This window comes from Corylus avellana, chromosome ca2 (assembly GCF_901000735.1).
Source record: "Corylus avellana chromosome ca2, CavTom2PMs-1.0".
NCBI classification, from domain to species: Eukaryota; Viridiplantae; Streptophyta; class Magnoliopsida; order Fagales; family Betulaceae; genus Corylus; species Corylus avellana.
The window spans coordinates 45,059,455-45,076,568 of record NC_081542.1 but is presented as its reverse complement, the minus strand read 5'-3'; the positions used below and the strand labels follow the sequence as shown (position 1 = coordinate 45,076,568).

General features: G+C 36.5%; 4 protein-coding genes across 4 annotated transcripts; 3 read left to right on the top strand and 1 right to left on the bottom strand.

The window, feature by feature from the left end:
• Positions 1–2,205, top strand: LOC132169936 (disease resistance RPP13-like protein 4). Its single transcript, XM_059580874.1, has one exon. The coding sequence runs from the start codon at positions 1–3 to the stop codon at positions 2,203–2,205; it is 2,205 nt and encodes a 734-aa protein (XP_059436857.1).
• Positions 2,206–6,336: 4,131 nt separating this feature from the next.
• Positions 6,337–9,110, top strand: LOC132169935 (uncharacterized). The gene is made up of 2 exons (XM_059580873.1): positions 6,337–6,963; positions 7,569–9,110. Exons 1-2 carry the CDS (start codon positions 6,337–6,339, stop codon positions 9,108–9,110), a joined length of 2,169 nt encoding a protein of 722 aa, XP_059436856.1.
• A 2,953-nt stretch (positions 9,111–12,063) lies between these two features.
• On the top strand, positions 12,064–13,254 carry LOC132169934 (uncharacterized). Its single transcript, XM_059580871.1, has one exon. The coding sequence runs from the start codon at positions 12,064–12,066 to the stop codon at positions 13,252–13,254; it is 1,191 nt and encodes a 396-aa protein (XP_059436854.1).
• A 661-nt stretch (positions 13,255–13,915) lies between these two features.
• Positions 13,916–14,722, bottom strand: LOC132169933 (probable disease resistance protein At4g19060). The gene has a single exon (XM_059580870.1). The coding sequence runs from the start codon at positions 14,720–14,722 to the stop codon at positions 13,916–13,918; it is 807 nt and encodes a 268-aa protein (XP_059436853.1).
• Between the last annotated feature and the right edge of the window lie 2,392 nt (positions 14,723–17,114).

Here is a 17,114-nt window from a genome sequence, read left to right as displayed (position 1 = left end):
ATGTCCAAACAAACCAGCTCTCCAAATTCTTCATTTGAGCATTTGGATCTTCTTTCATTCTTGAAATCTGGGCGAACCACGCCGTTCCATATATTCATCGATTTCGTCATCCCGCAGTTTCTAGGCCAATTATCCAAGAGAAAGCAACACCTTCTTAATTCTACCCAAAAGGAGGACAGTGGCCTACAAGAAAGGTTTGACAAAATCGAGAAGAAACTCAGTGACATGGAAAATGCCTGTGGGACACTAAAGGAATGGGAAGACAAAGTCAACAAAGAGTTCAAAGATTTGATTCTCAAAAATTTGGACGATGCCTTCAAAGAAAGAACAGAAGCACTAGAAAATTGCAGAGGAATCGAAATCCTTGAAGAAAGGCTTGAAGGAGCCTGGAATGTTGTCTCAATGTTAACCAACGGATTCTCTTCAGGTAATTTGGAGTCTAGAAGCGTCAAACCTTCCCGCTTCGCTAAGAAGTTAAAGCTAGACTTCCGAAATATGATCGCTGAGAGCTCGATTCTCAAGGAGATTCAGGTGGTCTACGATGGTCTAGAAGATGAATCGAAGCGGAGCTGTTTGCTCTGTTTTTCAGTGTTCCCTCAGAACGTGGTCATTAAGAGGAAAGCATTGGTCCACTGGTGGGTCGGCGAGAAGTTGTTATCCTCCCAGACTTGTGGAGATAAGACTGACGAGGAGAAGGGCAACAATTTGTTCGCAGAATTTATCGCCAAAGGCATCATTGAGAGCGTTTCCAAAAAGCGCAGACCAAGCTCAGCACTTTGCAAAATGCACCCGTTAATTCGGTACGCTGTGATTCAGCTTGCAGAAACAAACAACTTCATTCGCTTTCACACAAATGGAAATCCAACTGCAGATTTCTCTGACAAGAAGAATAAGAGGGGTTTCCTAGTAACAACTGAAGAAGGATCTTCAGAACTTCGGGAGTTGACTTATGGCTTCCGTCTGAAGCAGGAGAATGTTGGAACTCTGTTTAACGTAAATGAGCCTTATGTCGATTTAAGAGAGCACAGTCTGTCAGAGATGACGAATATGAGAGTTCTTCAATTGGGTAGATTTCAGGACCAGGTTAAGCAAGCTGACGCTGTCAAAGTATTTGATACCGAGTTCTTGAAAGGTTTGAAGAAAATGAAACATCTTAGATACTTGAGCCTCAGGGGAATCACTAGAGTTAGGGAGCTTCCTGATTCAATTTGCAAACTCACCAAGCTAATAATCGTGGACCTCCATGACTGTCAATATTTAGAGAAACTTCCAGAAGGGATAGGCTCACTGACAAACCTGACACGGTTAGACATGTCTGGGTGTAACTTCATTAGACACATGCCTGTTGGACTTGCCAAGCTCTTAAAACTCCAAGTCCTTCATGGGTTTTGGATTGGGACACAAGCTGCATTGCACGACGGCCAGGATTTCTGCAAGCTGGCTACTTTGGCTCGGAAGCTGAAATGTTTGACGAAGTTGAGCATAAATGTAGACGAAAGGTGTACGGACAAAGGACTCCTAGCGAAAGAGCTAAATTCTTTATCCGAATTTGAAAGCCTCGCGTCGTTATCAGTAGCATGGTCAGATATTCACAAAAACGACGGCGAGGGTGGCCGTTCCGAAGAAAAAGTGAATGGACCAACGACGCCCGGTGACAAACAGACGACGTCCCATAGCAAGCAGACGACGTCCGACGGCAGGGAGATGACGTCCGTCGACAAGCAGATGACGTCCGGTGGCGAAAACACTACCAAGCCCCCGGATTCTACATCGCGTTCTGCTTCTTTAGCGAAACTGGAGCTTCAGTTTTATCCTGATCCTGAGATGCCTGATTGGGTGAAGCTCTTCAACCTGGAGAAGCTGAAGAAGCTCTATGTAAGAGGAGGAAAGCTATCTAAACTGGAGGAGCTAGTGGGATGCAAGAAGTGGAAGGTTAGCATTCTCCGCTTGGAGTTGTTGAGTGAATTACAGATGGATTGGGGGAAACTGCAAGCACTGTTTCCACAGTTGAGGTACGTGCAGAAAATCAAATGTCCTAAACTCATTTTGTTCCCCTGTGACGAGAATGGAGAGTGGGTAAGCGGGGAATCAGATACAGGAGAAATTTCAGAAGAAAAACCAGACTCTTCTTCTTCTCCTCCTAAAGGTGGCATTAATTATCTCAAATCTATTTGTAATTTCATTACGTTTAGGAGGATACAATGAAGATCGATCTTCAGTTCTCCCAGACGATACTGAGCATGCATAAACATTAATTATATATATATATATATATGCATCACGTACTCCTATAAAATTCTTTTATTGTATCTTTGTATCCAAAATGTACTACAATATTGTAATGTTGCTACTAATACTTCTTCATATTCCTTATTTAAATTCTGTGATCCGTATATATATCTTCAGTTTACTCTACAAAATGATAGTAAGTCTGATATGAAATGTTTGTTCAATATGAATGCCGCTTTGGTGCTGTAGAAATAACAACAGGACATCTCCTATCACAAAAAAAAAAAAAAAAAATGACAGTTCATATTTAATTTCAGTAATTTCAAACCAAACGACATCGTTGGAGCTAACAATACATTTTGTGTTGAATAATCCAATATCAAAACATATTTTGTAAGAAGCGTAACGTTAAGTCGGTGAAAAGGTTCATCCAAGACATGAATAGTTGTGTTGTCTGACATTGACCTAGTCAGAGGAAAATAATTATAATTTTTTAATTCAAACTTAGATGAAAATATAGTTGTTGGTGTTGGAAAGCTAACTCAAAATACTATAATTATTAATTTCATGAATAGTTTTTAATTCCAATTTTTACTGCGTTAAAATGGGATGTAATGAGAAGATTGAAAGTTGCACAAAACTGCTCATTCCAAGTTCCGTTAAAGTCAATTCGAACTATTCTTGTTAAAAAGGACCTTGAAGATCAAGCAGCGCATCACATTGCAGTTGCGTCCCAAATGAGTTCAAACTTGAGAAGTTTTGAAGAAATTTAAAGATGGCAGTGTTGTTGCGTGTCCTAAGTCTTGTTCCTAGTCAGTTCCAACTATATGTACATGTTTTCGAAGAAGTCTAAGACTGGCAATATGCTACATTCCAAGTTATCAGCCACGTCGACACTCGGTCATCGATGATATCAATCCTATCAAGGACGACAATTTTTAGTCATTGCCGATGATATATATGTACATCAGTGATTATTGTACAAAGTTGTTACTCATGATCATATGCACATTAGCAACAACATATATGAGTAATGTTTTTTTTAAAATGTGCTAATTGATTTTTTTTTTTTCTTTCACCCATTAATGTATGAATTTTTTGATATCATTTATCTAAATCACACTTATTAATCTGCATAAAAAATAAATAAATAAATGAAACAGAAAGATCTTTTCAATAGTTTGACCATTCTTTTTATACAGTTCTAGTCAAGCTCTTCAACTAGGCAAAATGAAAAGCATGACAACAAGAGATATTAAAAAATATATCTCATCCTTCACGGAATAGGATCCTCTTCAGTCCAAAATGGATTGGCGAATATCCCATTTATGGTTAGGATTTATTTTCATAAATCTTAGAGGCACAAATGGGACACCTGTCCCACTAACAAAAAATAATAATAAAATATTATTTAAGAATAATAATAATAATAATAATAAAAAAGGGTGGCTGGCCACTCCATCTTGGCCATAGTGGGTGGCCGGACCACCCCATTTTAGCTGGGGGTGGCTATCAGGCCGGACCACCCCATGGCCCTTGAGGGTGGCTGGTTCGGCTTCATCAGGGTATTAGTAAAATTCAAAACGACTAATACTAATAAGATTGAACATTCTCATTTTAAGAGTCAAACTTTCATCTAAATACATGTATAACCACTTTGAAAATATTCTTGAGACCACTAAACAACCACCATGCACCGATGGTGATTGATGCCTAACTTGCTATTAGAGAAAAGGACATGGACGTAGGACAATTTAACTTTATCAACCTTTTCCGTGCTGATTATATCTTTTTGTCCATAAAAATGAAAGAGGAAGACTGCTAGGGAACATAGATCGATATATAGTTTTAATTAAGATTTCTAAATTGCTTCTCTCATAGGGTTAGATGTCTTTATTGATGCTTACCTTATTAAGAGAGAAAAGGGAAATAGGTACTTGTTGAAGTTTATTACTTTATATAGGATGGGGCCTTTCATGCAATGATTATTTATTTTTCCTCATTAAAAATGAAAGAGAATATAAGTTTGATAGTATAAAAAATTCGTTGCTTCAATGATATGATTGAATGTTTTCTTTATGATACTTACCTTGTTCTTAGTGAAAAGGGAAAGTTTTCTTTTATCAGATGATTCCTTTTGTACACTGATTATTTCTTTTTATTCAAGAAAATAGAGGTTGAACGATGTTAAAGTTGATACTATAAAACTTTAATTCCTTCTATCATATTGTTAGATGTTCTTTATTGATACTTACCTTGTAAATGAAGAAGGGGGAAGGGACTTTACTTTATATGGGCCTTTCGTACACTGATAATTTCTTTTGTTCACAAAGATAAACGACAAAGAATGCGAGAGAATCTAATCTCTCTTTGAGATTTTCAAAAAAACTTAGGAAGTCATCTTCATCGATCACTAGAACATTTTTGTATTTTCATATTACATTCGGCCTAGACATCTTTACACGACAAACAATTCCAAATAATATGACCAAGTGTCTCTGCTTCCGATGCACAAATAGGACAAAGTGAGTCTGGAACTATTCTCGGCTTATAGAGATTTTTCTTTGTGGAAGAATATTGTTACAAGCCCTTCATAAAAACATCTTCATTACCCTAGAATTCTAACTCTGCCAGATCTCCTTCCACAAATTTGTAAAAGGTCGTGTATATGAGCATCCTCCTTTTCCGAATAGAACCCTTCCTTTTTCTAGATGATAAGCACTTTTGACTAAAAATTTCTCATTCTTAATTGGTACCAATCCACACCATTTGATCTTGTTGTTGTTGGGAGATATAGCCATGCCACAGATGCTTGCTGACTCCTTCCACCATGCCAATTTGAGTCTTTATCAATAAGCTCCTTTACTTTAGCTACTCTGTCAAAAATTCTTGTCGGTGATTAGGCAGTACAAGGAATAAGAGACTGGAGCCATTTATCTCCCAATATATTAATAGAGTTTTCATTCCCCACTCTCGACACTAATCTTGTTAAATCTTCCATTACAGGATTTGAGTTGGTTTTGTGAGCCCTAGTTGGAAGCTGGGTGTTAAACCATAGAGCTTAGCTTTAAGTGAACTAGGGTTTGGGTGTAATCTTGTGACCATTGACAACAGGTTGCTAGAGAGATTAAGAGTTCGTTTGGGATACATTAAAAAAATTAAATAGTATTTTTAATATCTAAAAAATTGTACTAGGAAAAAAATAGGTAAAAAAAAAAAATCAGTTCTTTGACTTTTTCCTCTAAAAAATTCTAAAATTGCATTTTGAGAAAAGATTGAAAATGAGGAGGGTTTTTTTTTTTTTCTAAAAAGATTTTTTAGACTTTTTCTATAGATAATTTTTTTTTTCCCAATACAATTACAAAGACGTTATAAGAGCACTAACTTCAGCCTTTTTAAATCTCATTATATTCCTTTAAGTGTAAGGAAAACTCTTAAAAATTATCACCGGAAACAGACTAGCTCTTTCTGTTACCTAACCCAATGGAGCACTTAGGGTAACACTTTTGCTTTTCTTAACATTATTTTAATATAAAAATTCTTTATCTCTATCTCCCCTCTCTTTCTTCTAACATATATTTAAAAGGAAAATGATAGATGTTCTCATGGTGTTCTTTTCTTGTCCTTCTAATCATATGTGAAAATTATTTTATAAAAAAGAAAGTTGTTCTTATTTCTCTCACTTAGTTTTTATAAAATAATTTTCACCTATGACGAGGAAAACACATAACATTTTTCTATTTAAAACAATGTTTAAATGACTTTTTCTTTCCTTTCCATTTCTCGCATTTAATTTAAAGAATGTTTAAATGGTATATAAAAAATATAAAGAAAGTTATTGTGGAGTTTATTCGAATAAAAAAGTAAATAGTTTGTTCTTCTAAAAATAAAAAATAAATAATAATTCTAAGTGAAGCCGCTAGTAGTGATCCAAGTTAACATCAACTGAATCCATTGAAAATTTACAAGATCCTCCAAATGAAGATTCTACGTGAGATTTATTCACCAATAACGTGAGTCATGTGACTCTACATGTATATATTGCTTTTATATATAAACTTGACAATCTTGGATTCAAAAGCACATCCAGGTAAATTCATAGTAAATATGTCAGGATATGTGTTCAACGTCCTCCTCGACGGCTTCAAGAGGGTATGGCAATCCTGGAATCTCCGGGGCTGTATTGCCTTGAGCCTCGGCATGCAGGCATCTTTACTTTTGTTATCGCCCTGGAGAAAACGGACCAGACGGAAACTGATACACGCGAGCGTTTGGATGGCATACTTGCTTTGTGACTGGATCGCCGCCGTTGCCATCGGACTAATCACCAAAAACAAAGGTGACGATGCGAGAGATCATAAACCGCCCAAGGAAGGGAGCCATGAAGCGGAGTTCATGGCATTCTGGGCTTCCTTTCTTTTGCTCCATCTTGGAGGCCCCGATACAATTACTTCTTATGCCATTGAGGATAATCAGTTCTGGTTTAGGCACTTCACGGGGCTCGTTGTTCAGCTTCTCAGCACTTCTTACATCTTCTATCAAACGTTTCCGAAGCATAATAAGCTGTGGATTCCCACGGCATTGGTGTTTGTTGCCGGAACTATCAAGTACGCGGAGCGGACGCGTGCTCTCTATCTCTCAAGCTTGGTCCGTTTTGGTCGTTCAGTATTGCCAAATGCAGACCCCGGGCCTCAATATGAAGCGGCGGTGAAAAAGGGCACCGTTGATTTACAGGTTCTCTACCAAACTTAATTATTTAATTTATATTTTATTTTATTATAATACTATATTAAATTGTTATTTATTTAAAAGGTAAAATCATATTTTACTCTCAAAGTTTGAGTTAATTTTTAATTTGACCTGTAATGTTTTAATTTTTATAATGTACCCCACTAAAGTTAAAAACATTTAAATGTGGCATATCCATTAGCCATAACCGTCTTCTCTAACGAAAATTGTAAAAAAATATTAAATTGCTCCTATAATTTTATTTTTTATTAAAAAAAAAAAAAAATTCGGGTTGCTCTTTGGCCATTTGAGGTGGCCAAGCCACCAATTTATATATATAGGTTTTAGTTGGGGGCATTTTTAAAAATTTAAGACAAAAAAATACAAGTGTCTGGCATGTGATCAATTTTCAATTAAATTTGACGGAAATAGTTAACGAATTGGCTACATTGAAAAAATTTAAAACTTTGATGGGTGCATTGTAATTAAAAATTGAAACATTATAAATCAAATTAAAGATGTTCGAGTTCAAACTTTGAGGGAGTAAAGTGTAATTTTATCTATTTAAAAAGTTAATTAATTTAATTATTTAATTTATAATATTCTAACAGAGTAGGAGAGAGGTACCGGAGATTAAGTATCCTGAGGTTTCCCCACATGAAAAAATGGATTGGGATTCCAAAATAAAATTACTAAAAGTAGCACATCGCCTCTTTAAAAAATTCAAGGGACTTATTGTGGGCTACCTTTTGAGCTCAAAAGACCGAGAATGGAGCCGGCAATTTTTCCTTAGTATAAATGCAAGACAGGCATTCAAGATAATAGCGTATGAGCTTAATTTCATCTATGATCTTCTCCACACCAAGGTGGTTGTGGTTCGTTGCCGAGTTGGGTACATCTTCCGCTTTATTGGCATTTCTTCACTCCTGGGTGCATTCCTGGCTTTCCGTTCAATTGAGAAGAAGCATTTGTTTGAAAAGGAGTTCGATATCAAGCTTTCTTACGCCTTGCTCTTCGGGGCGTTAGCCTTCGAGGCGGTAACTCTTCTGATGCTTATTTTTTGTGACTGGACCACCATTGCCCTGACGCATGAGTGGAGCAAACGCATTGCATTTTTCGTTTTGAGGACAGAAAGGTGGTCTAGGTCCATTTCCCAGTATGATATGATAAGCCATTGCTTGAAAGGTCCTGCAGAATGGTTGTCCAAGTTTGCTAATGATTTCGTCCACCTTGGGGAAATTCTAGACAAGATTTGCATCTTGCTTTTTTCACGTACATTGGTGGTCACTGAAGATCTGAAGAAGTTTATTTTCGAGCAGCTGAGGATGAAATCTTTGACTGCAAACGATTTAAAAGCTGCCATGGAGGCATGTTCACAAAGAGGTGACTGGGCTCTTATGCAGACTTCTAGCAGTTTCAAACTAAAGTGGAGCATCGACGCGTATGAATACGCAGAAAGCCTTATGCTTTGGCACTTGGCTACCGAACTACTCTATCAGGAGGAACAACCTGACAAAAAGCCTCCCGAATCTTGTAATGAGAATCAGCCTAATCATGATAAAGAAATATGCAAACAACTTTCGGATTATATGTTTCATCTTGTTGTTATGCAGCCTGCATTGATGGCCCCGGTGTTGGGCAATTGGCAAATAGCCTTCCAGGACACTTGTGCAGAAGCCAAAAGATTCTTCAGGGAAAAAAAAATAAAAAAATCGGGGCAACCTGAAGGCTGTCGCGAAGTCTTAGCTGTGAAAACATCCAATTTCAGACAAGCTGTTGTGAAGGGTAATAGCAAAAGCAAATCTGTGTTATTTGATGCATGCATCCTCGCAAAACAGCTAAAGAAATTGGATGTGGACAAATGGATGGTAATGAGCAGAGTTTGGATGGAATTGATGTCTTATGCTGCCATCAAGTGTTTACCAAATGTGCATGCACAGCAACCAAGTAGGGGTGGAGAACTCTTGACATTCGTTTGGCTTCTGATGAATCACCTTGGCTTGGGAACACAGTTCTACGAGCATGAACGCCAAACTGGTATCAAAATTGATGACAATCCTCAAAATGAAAACAACAATGCGGCTGCAGTGCATGATCCCGCTGAGCCTACGTCCAGATGCAAAGAGTTTTCAAAATTTAATTGTTGTCACTGATCTGCAGTTGTCTTTTGATAGGAATATTCAAACTACCAGCATTAACTGACCGAGAGCTAGCTCTACGTACCGGTGACATCCTTCCGGCCATGCGCCAGTTGTATGATATTCTTAGGACTTTCGTTTTTCACATATCATTTAATAGTAAATATAGTAAACATGGTGGCATTGCATTTTAAAATGTTCTTCTTGTGATATATACCTACCTTCAATAGAGAGTTATATATGTTCTTCATTGATTCTTAATTGCCTTGTTATTTCGTGGAAAAAGGGGGAAAAGAAAAAGATTTCTTAGATAAAAGGAACTGGTCTTGGCTTTACTTTATATTGGAATATATATAATCAGCTTTGGTATATAATAATACCCTTTCATCACTTTTGGTCTATCATTCCGTTAGAGCTAGGATTTCACAGTAGCCTTGTTAAATTTAATAACTTTGCAATGTCATTTTTCCACGTACCTTTTAAAGTTGGATACACGAAGTTGAACGCTCTTGAAGTTAAGTCAGATAATTACAAAAGCGTTAAAAGTTTATGAGAGTTGTTTTTTCTATATTTTAATATATATTTCTACAGTTTTACAAAACTTTTTAAAATGTGTTTTTTTTTTTTTTTGGGAACTTTTTAGTTGTAAATAAAGGTGAAAATAATTTTTAAACGTTTTGTAAGTGTTTAATTTGTATTTTAAATTGTTTGTTAATATTTATCTTTTTTTTTTTCTAAAAAAAAAATTAACCTAATTAGTGTTACCAAACCAGCTTAATATATATAATAACTGAAGGACATACTAATGGTCATGAAATACACAAGTGATGCTTTATGTAGAAGGTGATGCTTTCCCATAAATGCCAAACATTAAAAAGAACTTGATATTTTGCATAAAAGAACGTGCATTACAGGAGAAGTTGCATCACCTCATATGCAAACATATGACAATCATTGAAGTAGAAGGATTGCAACTGGGGGCGGAATCAGGATTTTGAGTGTGGGGTGTTGATTTTTTATTTTTTTATTTTTTTATTTTTTCTAATTAAATGGGTAGGCTGAAGAAATTAATTGTGACTATTTTACTTAGGCGTGACCATAGTGACACCTATCATATTTATATAAATACATAGGTTCATATGGTGAGATATAATTTCATAGTAAATTACAAGTTATTTTGTTGAATTGTATTATAATTCTTATTACCACTAACAAGTGAAAGAATGCCAAATAAATTAATGAATTAAAATCCATGAAATTAACCAACAATGAAAGCTAAAAATAAAACTTGTATAATTTTTCTACATCAAAATACAGTAAATACTTATTCAAAATTTTAATCTTATGGCATTACAGACACACATTAACATATATTATTAGCAATATAAACTAAACACAATCTATATGATTCAAAAAAAATTGTACATTTGAGCGTGAATTGTTTCTCTTAACAAAATGCCCTAACCCCTAAAGCTCCCAACAATAATGCTAAGAGTCTGAGATAAGCCAAAACAATGCTGCAACCTACAATAATAAAGATAACCCAAATTTTAATATTATAAAATCTCAAATTAGATAAGTCAAAATGTTAGTTTTAATCTTTAACAACTAAGCCATACAGCCCACAGCTACTAATAACTATTAACTAAAATATCTAGAAGTATAAGATTTTTATTAGAATTTTATTATAATTTTTAATACCACTAACAAATGAAAGAATGCTAAATAAATTAATTAATTAAAACCCATCAAATTAACCAACAAAACAAAAGTAACCAACAAAGTAACAAATTAACAATGCATATAAGTCACAAAGACAAAGGATTTAAAGGAACCTTCAATAGATGATATGAGACAAACAACCTGCACAATTATTTGTTGAGAAATGAGGTGAATACTGAATAGCAAGACTTTGTTCAGATGAATTGGGTGGTGGTGGGGGCTAACAAATTAACACCAACTCAGCAAGACTTCATGCAGTAGCGGTGCAGCCTGAGAGAGATAAGAGACTGGTACCCTCTTCAAGAGGGTTTTTTTTTCTTAATGGAGAAAGAGAGTTTGAGAGAAGAGAAAGTCTGGTGAGAGAGAGAGAGAGTTTTTTTTTTTTTATTAATCGAGAAAAGATTGTTTGAGAGAAAAGAAAGTCTCTGGTGAGTGTTTTTTTTTTAATCGAGAAAGCCTTTGCTGAAGATGGGACATTCGCCCCTAATCGAAAAAGTCTGGTGAGTAAAAAATTATTTTGGAGGGACATCTTTTTTAATTTGGGTGGACAAATTTGTAAATTTTGGAATAAATATATAAAATATGCCTACTTTAAAAAATATTTCAAAAACTTTGGGGGATATTCATCCCCCCAATGATACCAGTAGGTCTGCCCTTGGATTGCAACAATTACAAATAGTCTATAAAGTCTCTAAGGGTAGCTCAATCAGTTCTCATCAATCCGAATATTGCTAGTTCAACAATAATTAGTGCAATTAATACGGCATACATTTGTTTGTTTCTTAATGGAAAATCGTAAATGTAATAACTCGGGCTATACAACATGAATAATAAATCAACCTAATACTCAATAAATTCTAAGTTCTTAATTAAAAAAACCAAAAACAAAAAACAAAATTTATAGCAAGAAAATATTGCTATGAATCTTTGTCTGAGTAGACACCTGAAAAGGTTCAACGGAATGGAGATTTTATATATATCATCACTATATGTTAACTATATATACAAAATACAATATTGATTTGCGTTGATTTGTTATCGACTTCTTTCTTATATATGGCACGAGCGACAGCTTCCTGGTATATACGATTCCGCGACAGCTTCCATGAATATACTTTTCTCTTTCCTTCGATCATGATTTGAGTGATCTGGATTTAATTGAGTTGCTTACAGCTGGAGTTGTAATGATGACGATGAATGTAATTGTCTAACCAGGGCAATTAAACCAAAAGGAGAGAGAGATAGTATGGAACTCCCTATCGCCAACAATGTCCAGAGGCTATGGGAGGCATGGAATTTCCGGGTCTGTATTATCCTAAGCCTCTTGCTCCAGGCACTTTTAGTTTTAGCGTCGCACTTCAGGAAACGGACGAGGAGCAAATTGCTTCTCGTGTTCATATGGCTGGCATACTTGCTTGGCGACTGGATTGCTGTCTTCTCCATTGGGCTCATCTCCAAAAGCCAAGAAGACGCTTGTAAACCAAAAGGGAAAGAGGATCTCACTGCATTCTGGGCTTCCTTTCTTTTGTTGCATCTTGGCGGCCCCGATACCATTACTTCGTTTTCTCTTGAGGATAATGAGTTTTGGCTGAGGCACTTGATTGGTCTCATATTGCAGGTTCTGGCAACTGCTTATATCTTCTATCAGTCGCTTTCAGATCAAAGCAAGCTATGGATTCCCACTACAATGGTGTTTGCTGTGGGAACTATCAAGTATGCAGAGCGGACGCGTGCCCTGTATCTTGCGAGCTTGAGCCAATTCGGGGGTTCAGTGTTGCTGGAGCCAAATCCTGGGCCTGACTATGAAGAAGCCATTGAGATATACTCTTCTATGAGGTCGGTCCAGGTTCCATCACATGTGGAGGTGATGCAAACCTCGGATGCTGGGAATCCTATGGATTCTCTGTCCACAAGTGAAGAAAAGTGTTTGAAGCCCTTTGGAAACCCGATCGGGTTAGACGACATGCAATTACTGGAAGAAGCATCTCGCCTCTTTGAAATCTTCAAGGGGCTTATTGTAGGCCTCCTTTTGAGCTCAAAAGAGAGAGAATTGAGCCGAGATTTTATTCTCACTAGAACTGCCACTGACGCATTCAGACTAATAGAGTGTGAGCTTAATTTCATGTACGAGGTTCTCCACACCAAGATTAATGTTGTTCGTTGCCAAACTGGCTACATGCTCCGCTTTGTTAGCTTCATTTCAATCCTAGCAACATTAATGGTGGTTTCAATTGAGAAGCCGTTTGTGTTTCGGAACAAGTTCGATGCCAGACTTACTTATGCCTTGCTCATTGGGACATTAGCCCTCGAGGCCATATCGGTGTTGATGCTTATTTTTTCTAACAGGACCCTCATTGCCTTGAAGAGTAGCTGGAGAAAATTCATTCCAGCAATCCTTCTGAAAAGAAGAAGGTGGTCTAGATCTGTTTCCCAGTAGGATATGATAAGCTATTGCTTGAATGATCCTCCAAATTGGATGTACACTTTGGCTGGTTATGTGGGTGCTGGGAAAATTCTAGAGAAGATGATAATCTTGCGTTTTTCACATTCACAGACGGTCAGGGAAGATCTCAAGGGGTTCATTTTCGATCAGCTGAGAATGAAATCCCTAACTGCAAACAACTTAAGAGCTGCCATGGATGCATGTTCACAAAGAGGTGATTGGGCTCTTCTGCAGACTTCTAGCGCTATCTATTTCAAGCTAAAATGGAGCATCGTGGAGTATCAATACGCGGAAAGCCTTCTCCTCTGGCACTTGGCTACCGAACTCTGCTTTCTGCAGGAAACCGAAATCAAACCTAGTGCTGATGACAATAGTAGAAAATTATGCAAACTACTTTCAGATTATATGTTTTATCTTCTTGTCATGAAGCCTGTTGTGATGACGCCAGTGTTGGGCAATTGGCAGATAGTCCTCCTAGACACTTGTGCAGAAGCCAAGAGATTCTTTGGCAGGAGATATATATCGAATAAATTTCAAGCTTGTAAACAAATCCTCGAAGTGGAAACGAAATTCAGGCCAGTTTCTATTCTCGTGAGGATACACTATTATGGAGCGGTTACCTCTTTGGGTGTTACTGGATCAAGATTTTTTGCCATCAATTTGCAGCTAATGGAATGCCTGCAGACTTATGGAAGATATCTTTCTTTAGATCGTCCGCCTCTGACTCATACTTTTTCTTGGCCGCATCAGCTGCATCTTTGAATATGGACAAACAGCTCTCTTCGTCCGGACGGGGTAGAAGCCGATGTAGGATTCCCTCCACGCCAACCATCCTTTTCGCTAATTTCTCATCCCTACTGGTCACAATAACTGCTTCCCCACGCCCTTTCGGCAATCCATTCGCGAGACCATCCCATTTTCCATCACGAGTAGACGAACAACTCAGCTCTCCGTACCATTTGTCTATCTCCCCGCCCCTGGCATCATCGAACACAATCAAATATCTCTTCCCCTGCAATTCCAGGTGCAGAGCATACAGTAGTAGTTGCTTCAGATTATGTTCCTGGCCGACCTTGTAGTTGTTGATCATCTCCTCTTCTACTCCAAGGCTATCCAACATTCTCTTCAGGATCGCTATTTTTTTGTCCGGATCGTTGCCGGAATGTGCTGACATGCATACCCAGATCCTTGTAAAGAAGTAGTCCTTCACCTCCTTTTTATTGAACAACAATTGGCAAAGTGTGGTTTTTCCTATACCAGTTATACCGGTGATGCCTATTGCCTTGAAACGATCCTCACTTCCTTGCCTGAGAAGCACCTTTTTCAGTGACATCCATTCTTCCTCAAACCCATGAACCTTAGATTCATCAACGGACCGAGAGCTGCACCGGTGACATCCTTCCGGCTGTGCGCCACTTGTCTCATTTGAAGCTGCACTAGGCTTCCCTTTTTTTGGCGCCATCCTTTTTCACCTTGTATGTTATTCTTAGGCCTTCTGTTTTTCACATATCATCTGATAAGAGTACTACAATAGTTTACATTGTCGCACGTCATTTTAAAATGTTATTTCTTGTGATACCTACCTTCAATAGAGAGTTAATTATAAATGTTCTCCATTGATACTTTGCCTTGTTATTTCTTATGGAAAAAGGGAGAGAAGAAAAAGAGGATCATTAGCTTATTATTAGATATATAGTGTTGGCTTTACTTTATATGGAATATAATCAGCTTTGGAATATGATAATACCCTTTCACTTTTCTTTTACCATTCCGTTAAAGCATTCACAATGGCGTTACTAAATTTATTAGTCAAAATAATTAAAAAATTACATTTCTCTATTTTAACTATTTATTTTTTCAAAGCACTTTTATCAACCTTAACATTTTAGCTATCCCATTTCACTAATTTTTTTAAAAAAATATATATTTATTCTTTTTCCACAAATTTAATCTGAACCCGTTGAATATTGCTTAAAATAGGCCTATATGGCGAGAGCTGCAGACGCTCCCTCAAGACCAATTAAGTCATAACCTAATACAGTCCCACACTACAAAAAAAATAGGATTTTCTGACGTGGCTACAGTACATGTATTGTTGCCACGTCATTAATTTTCTGACGTTGGAATTTTACTACGTCAGGAATTTTTTTCCTGACGTGTGAATAGTACCACGTCAGAATTTTCTGACGTATTAGTTTTAACACGTCAGAAAATTCTGACGTGTTAAATACTCCAACGTCAGAAAATTATTACAAATTTTAAAACATAAAAAAATATATATTTTCTGACGTTGCCACTTTTGCTGCGTCAGAATTTTCTGACGTGGCACACCGCCACGTCAGAAAATTATGATACAAGAATTAATTATTTATTGTATATATATAAATAAATAATTATATAATTTTTTTCTGAATTTTCTGACGTGGTGCTTTACCCGTCAGAAAATATATTAATTAGATTTTAATCTTTTTATAAAAACTCCTGATGGCACGTCAAAAAATTCCTGATGTGCTACACCTGGCACGTCAGGAATTTTCTGACGTGCTATACATGGCACGTCAGAAATTCCCTCAATACTGTTGCAAAAATATGGGCGGGATTTTAAAAGTTTTCCCTCTTTATTTTTTCCTTCAACTTTTTACTCTTTTTATTCTTTCCCCCATCATTTATTTCTCCCACTCTCTCTCCTCTCTCATTCTCCCTTTAATTAATTCTCCACACTCTAGATCTGCACGTTTTCTCACACACTCTCTCTCTCTCCTCTCTCAATCTCCTGGCCTGCTTCTCTGCACATGCTTGCACGGCAGCTCCCTCTAGATCTAGAGGGAAACAATGAAAGCAGCAAATCGAAGAAGAAAGAAGAAGAAGAAGAAAAAGAAGAGGAGAAGAGGAGAAGAGAAGCAGAAGACAAAAAAAAAAAGAAAAAAAGAGAAAGAAGAAGAGATCGATCTCTTCTAGAAGATAAGAAGATTTTTGGGTTTTTGAAAATTTGTTGAGTTTGGCATTTGGGTTTTTGGGTTTTCAGATTGATTTTTTGAAGATTTTTTGGGTTTGAATTTTTGAAAATGGAGATTGAAAAGAAGAGAGAGAGAGTGAGAAAATGGAGATCGAGGTGGCCGGAGAAAAGAAGAGAGAAAGAAAAAATTGAGAAAAGAAGCAAAAAAATTTTCGTTTCTCTGCACCTCTCCTGCAGAGAAACGAAAATCTCTGCACCGGCCACTCGAGTGGGGTGCAGAGAAATTCCTAAAAAAAAAAAAAATTGAATTGAAAATTAATTTAAATTAATAAAGAAAAAATCTCTGATTAATTTAAATTAATAAAGATTAAATTAATTTAATCTCTAGACCACTCCTGCAGAAAAAATTTTAAAAAAGAAAAAAATTTATTTTCTGACGTGGTACATTCACCACGTCAGAAAATTTTTTGACGTGGTAACATTTACCACGTCAGCAATTTTTTCTGACGTGTGGTATATTAGAACGTCAGAAAATTCTGACGTTCTACCCTCTAACACGTCAGTAAAAATTTTTTGCTGACACCTACATTTCTGACAATCAACACGCGTCAGAAATGACACGTCAGAAAAATTTTCTGACGTGTCAGACACCAAGAAACGTCAGAAAATTTCCGTCAAAAAAAATTTGTTTTTTTGTAGTGATATATATATAGTGATTATAATTAGTAAGGTGGATACCATTTTCAATTCCTAGCATACATTGTTCCTTCTTTCAAAATAACAATATTGCTTTGGCTTGTATTATCAGAACGCATTTGCATTAGATATAACTTTGAGTAATGACTTAAAATTGCTTTTTATTTCTAATAATAATCATTAGTACTAATCAAATTCTTTT

Bases quoted from the DNA above. Each gene is read 5' to 3' on its own strand.
- LOC132169936 (XM_059580874.1), top strand. From the start codon at position 1: ATGTCCAAACAAACCAGCTCTCCAAATTCTTCATTTGAGCATTTGGAT.
- LOC132169935 (XM_059580873.1), top strand. From the start codon at position 6,337: ATGTCAGGATATGTGTTCAACGTCCTCCTCGACGGCTTCAAGAGGGTA. The intron at 6,964-7,568 runs GTTCTCTACCAA...ATATTCTAACAG, and splicing joins AGGGCACCGTTGATTTACAG to AGTAGGAGAGAGGTACCGGA.
- LOC132169934 (XM_059580871.1), top strand. From the start codon at position 12,064: ATGGAACTCCCTATCGCCAACAATGTCCAGAGGCTATGGGAGGCATGG.
- LOC132169933 (XM_059580870.1), bottom strand. From the start codon at position 14,722: ATGGCGCCAAAAAAAGGGAAGCCTAGTGCAGCTTCAAATGAGACAAGT.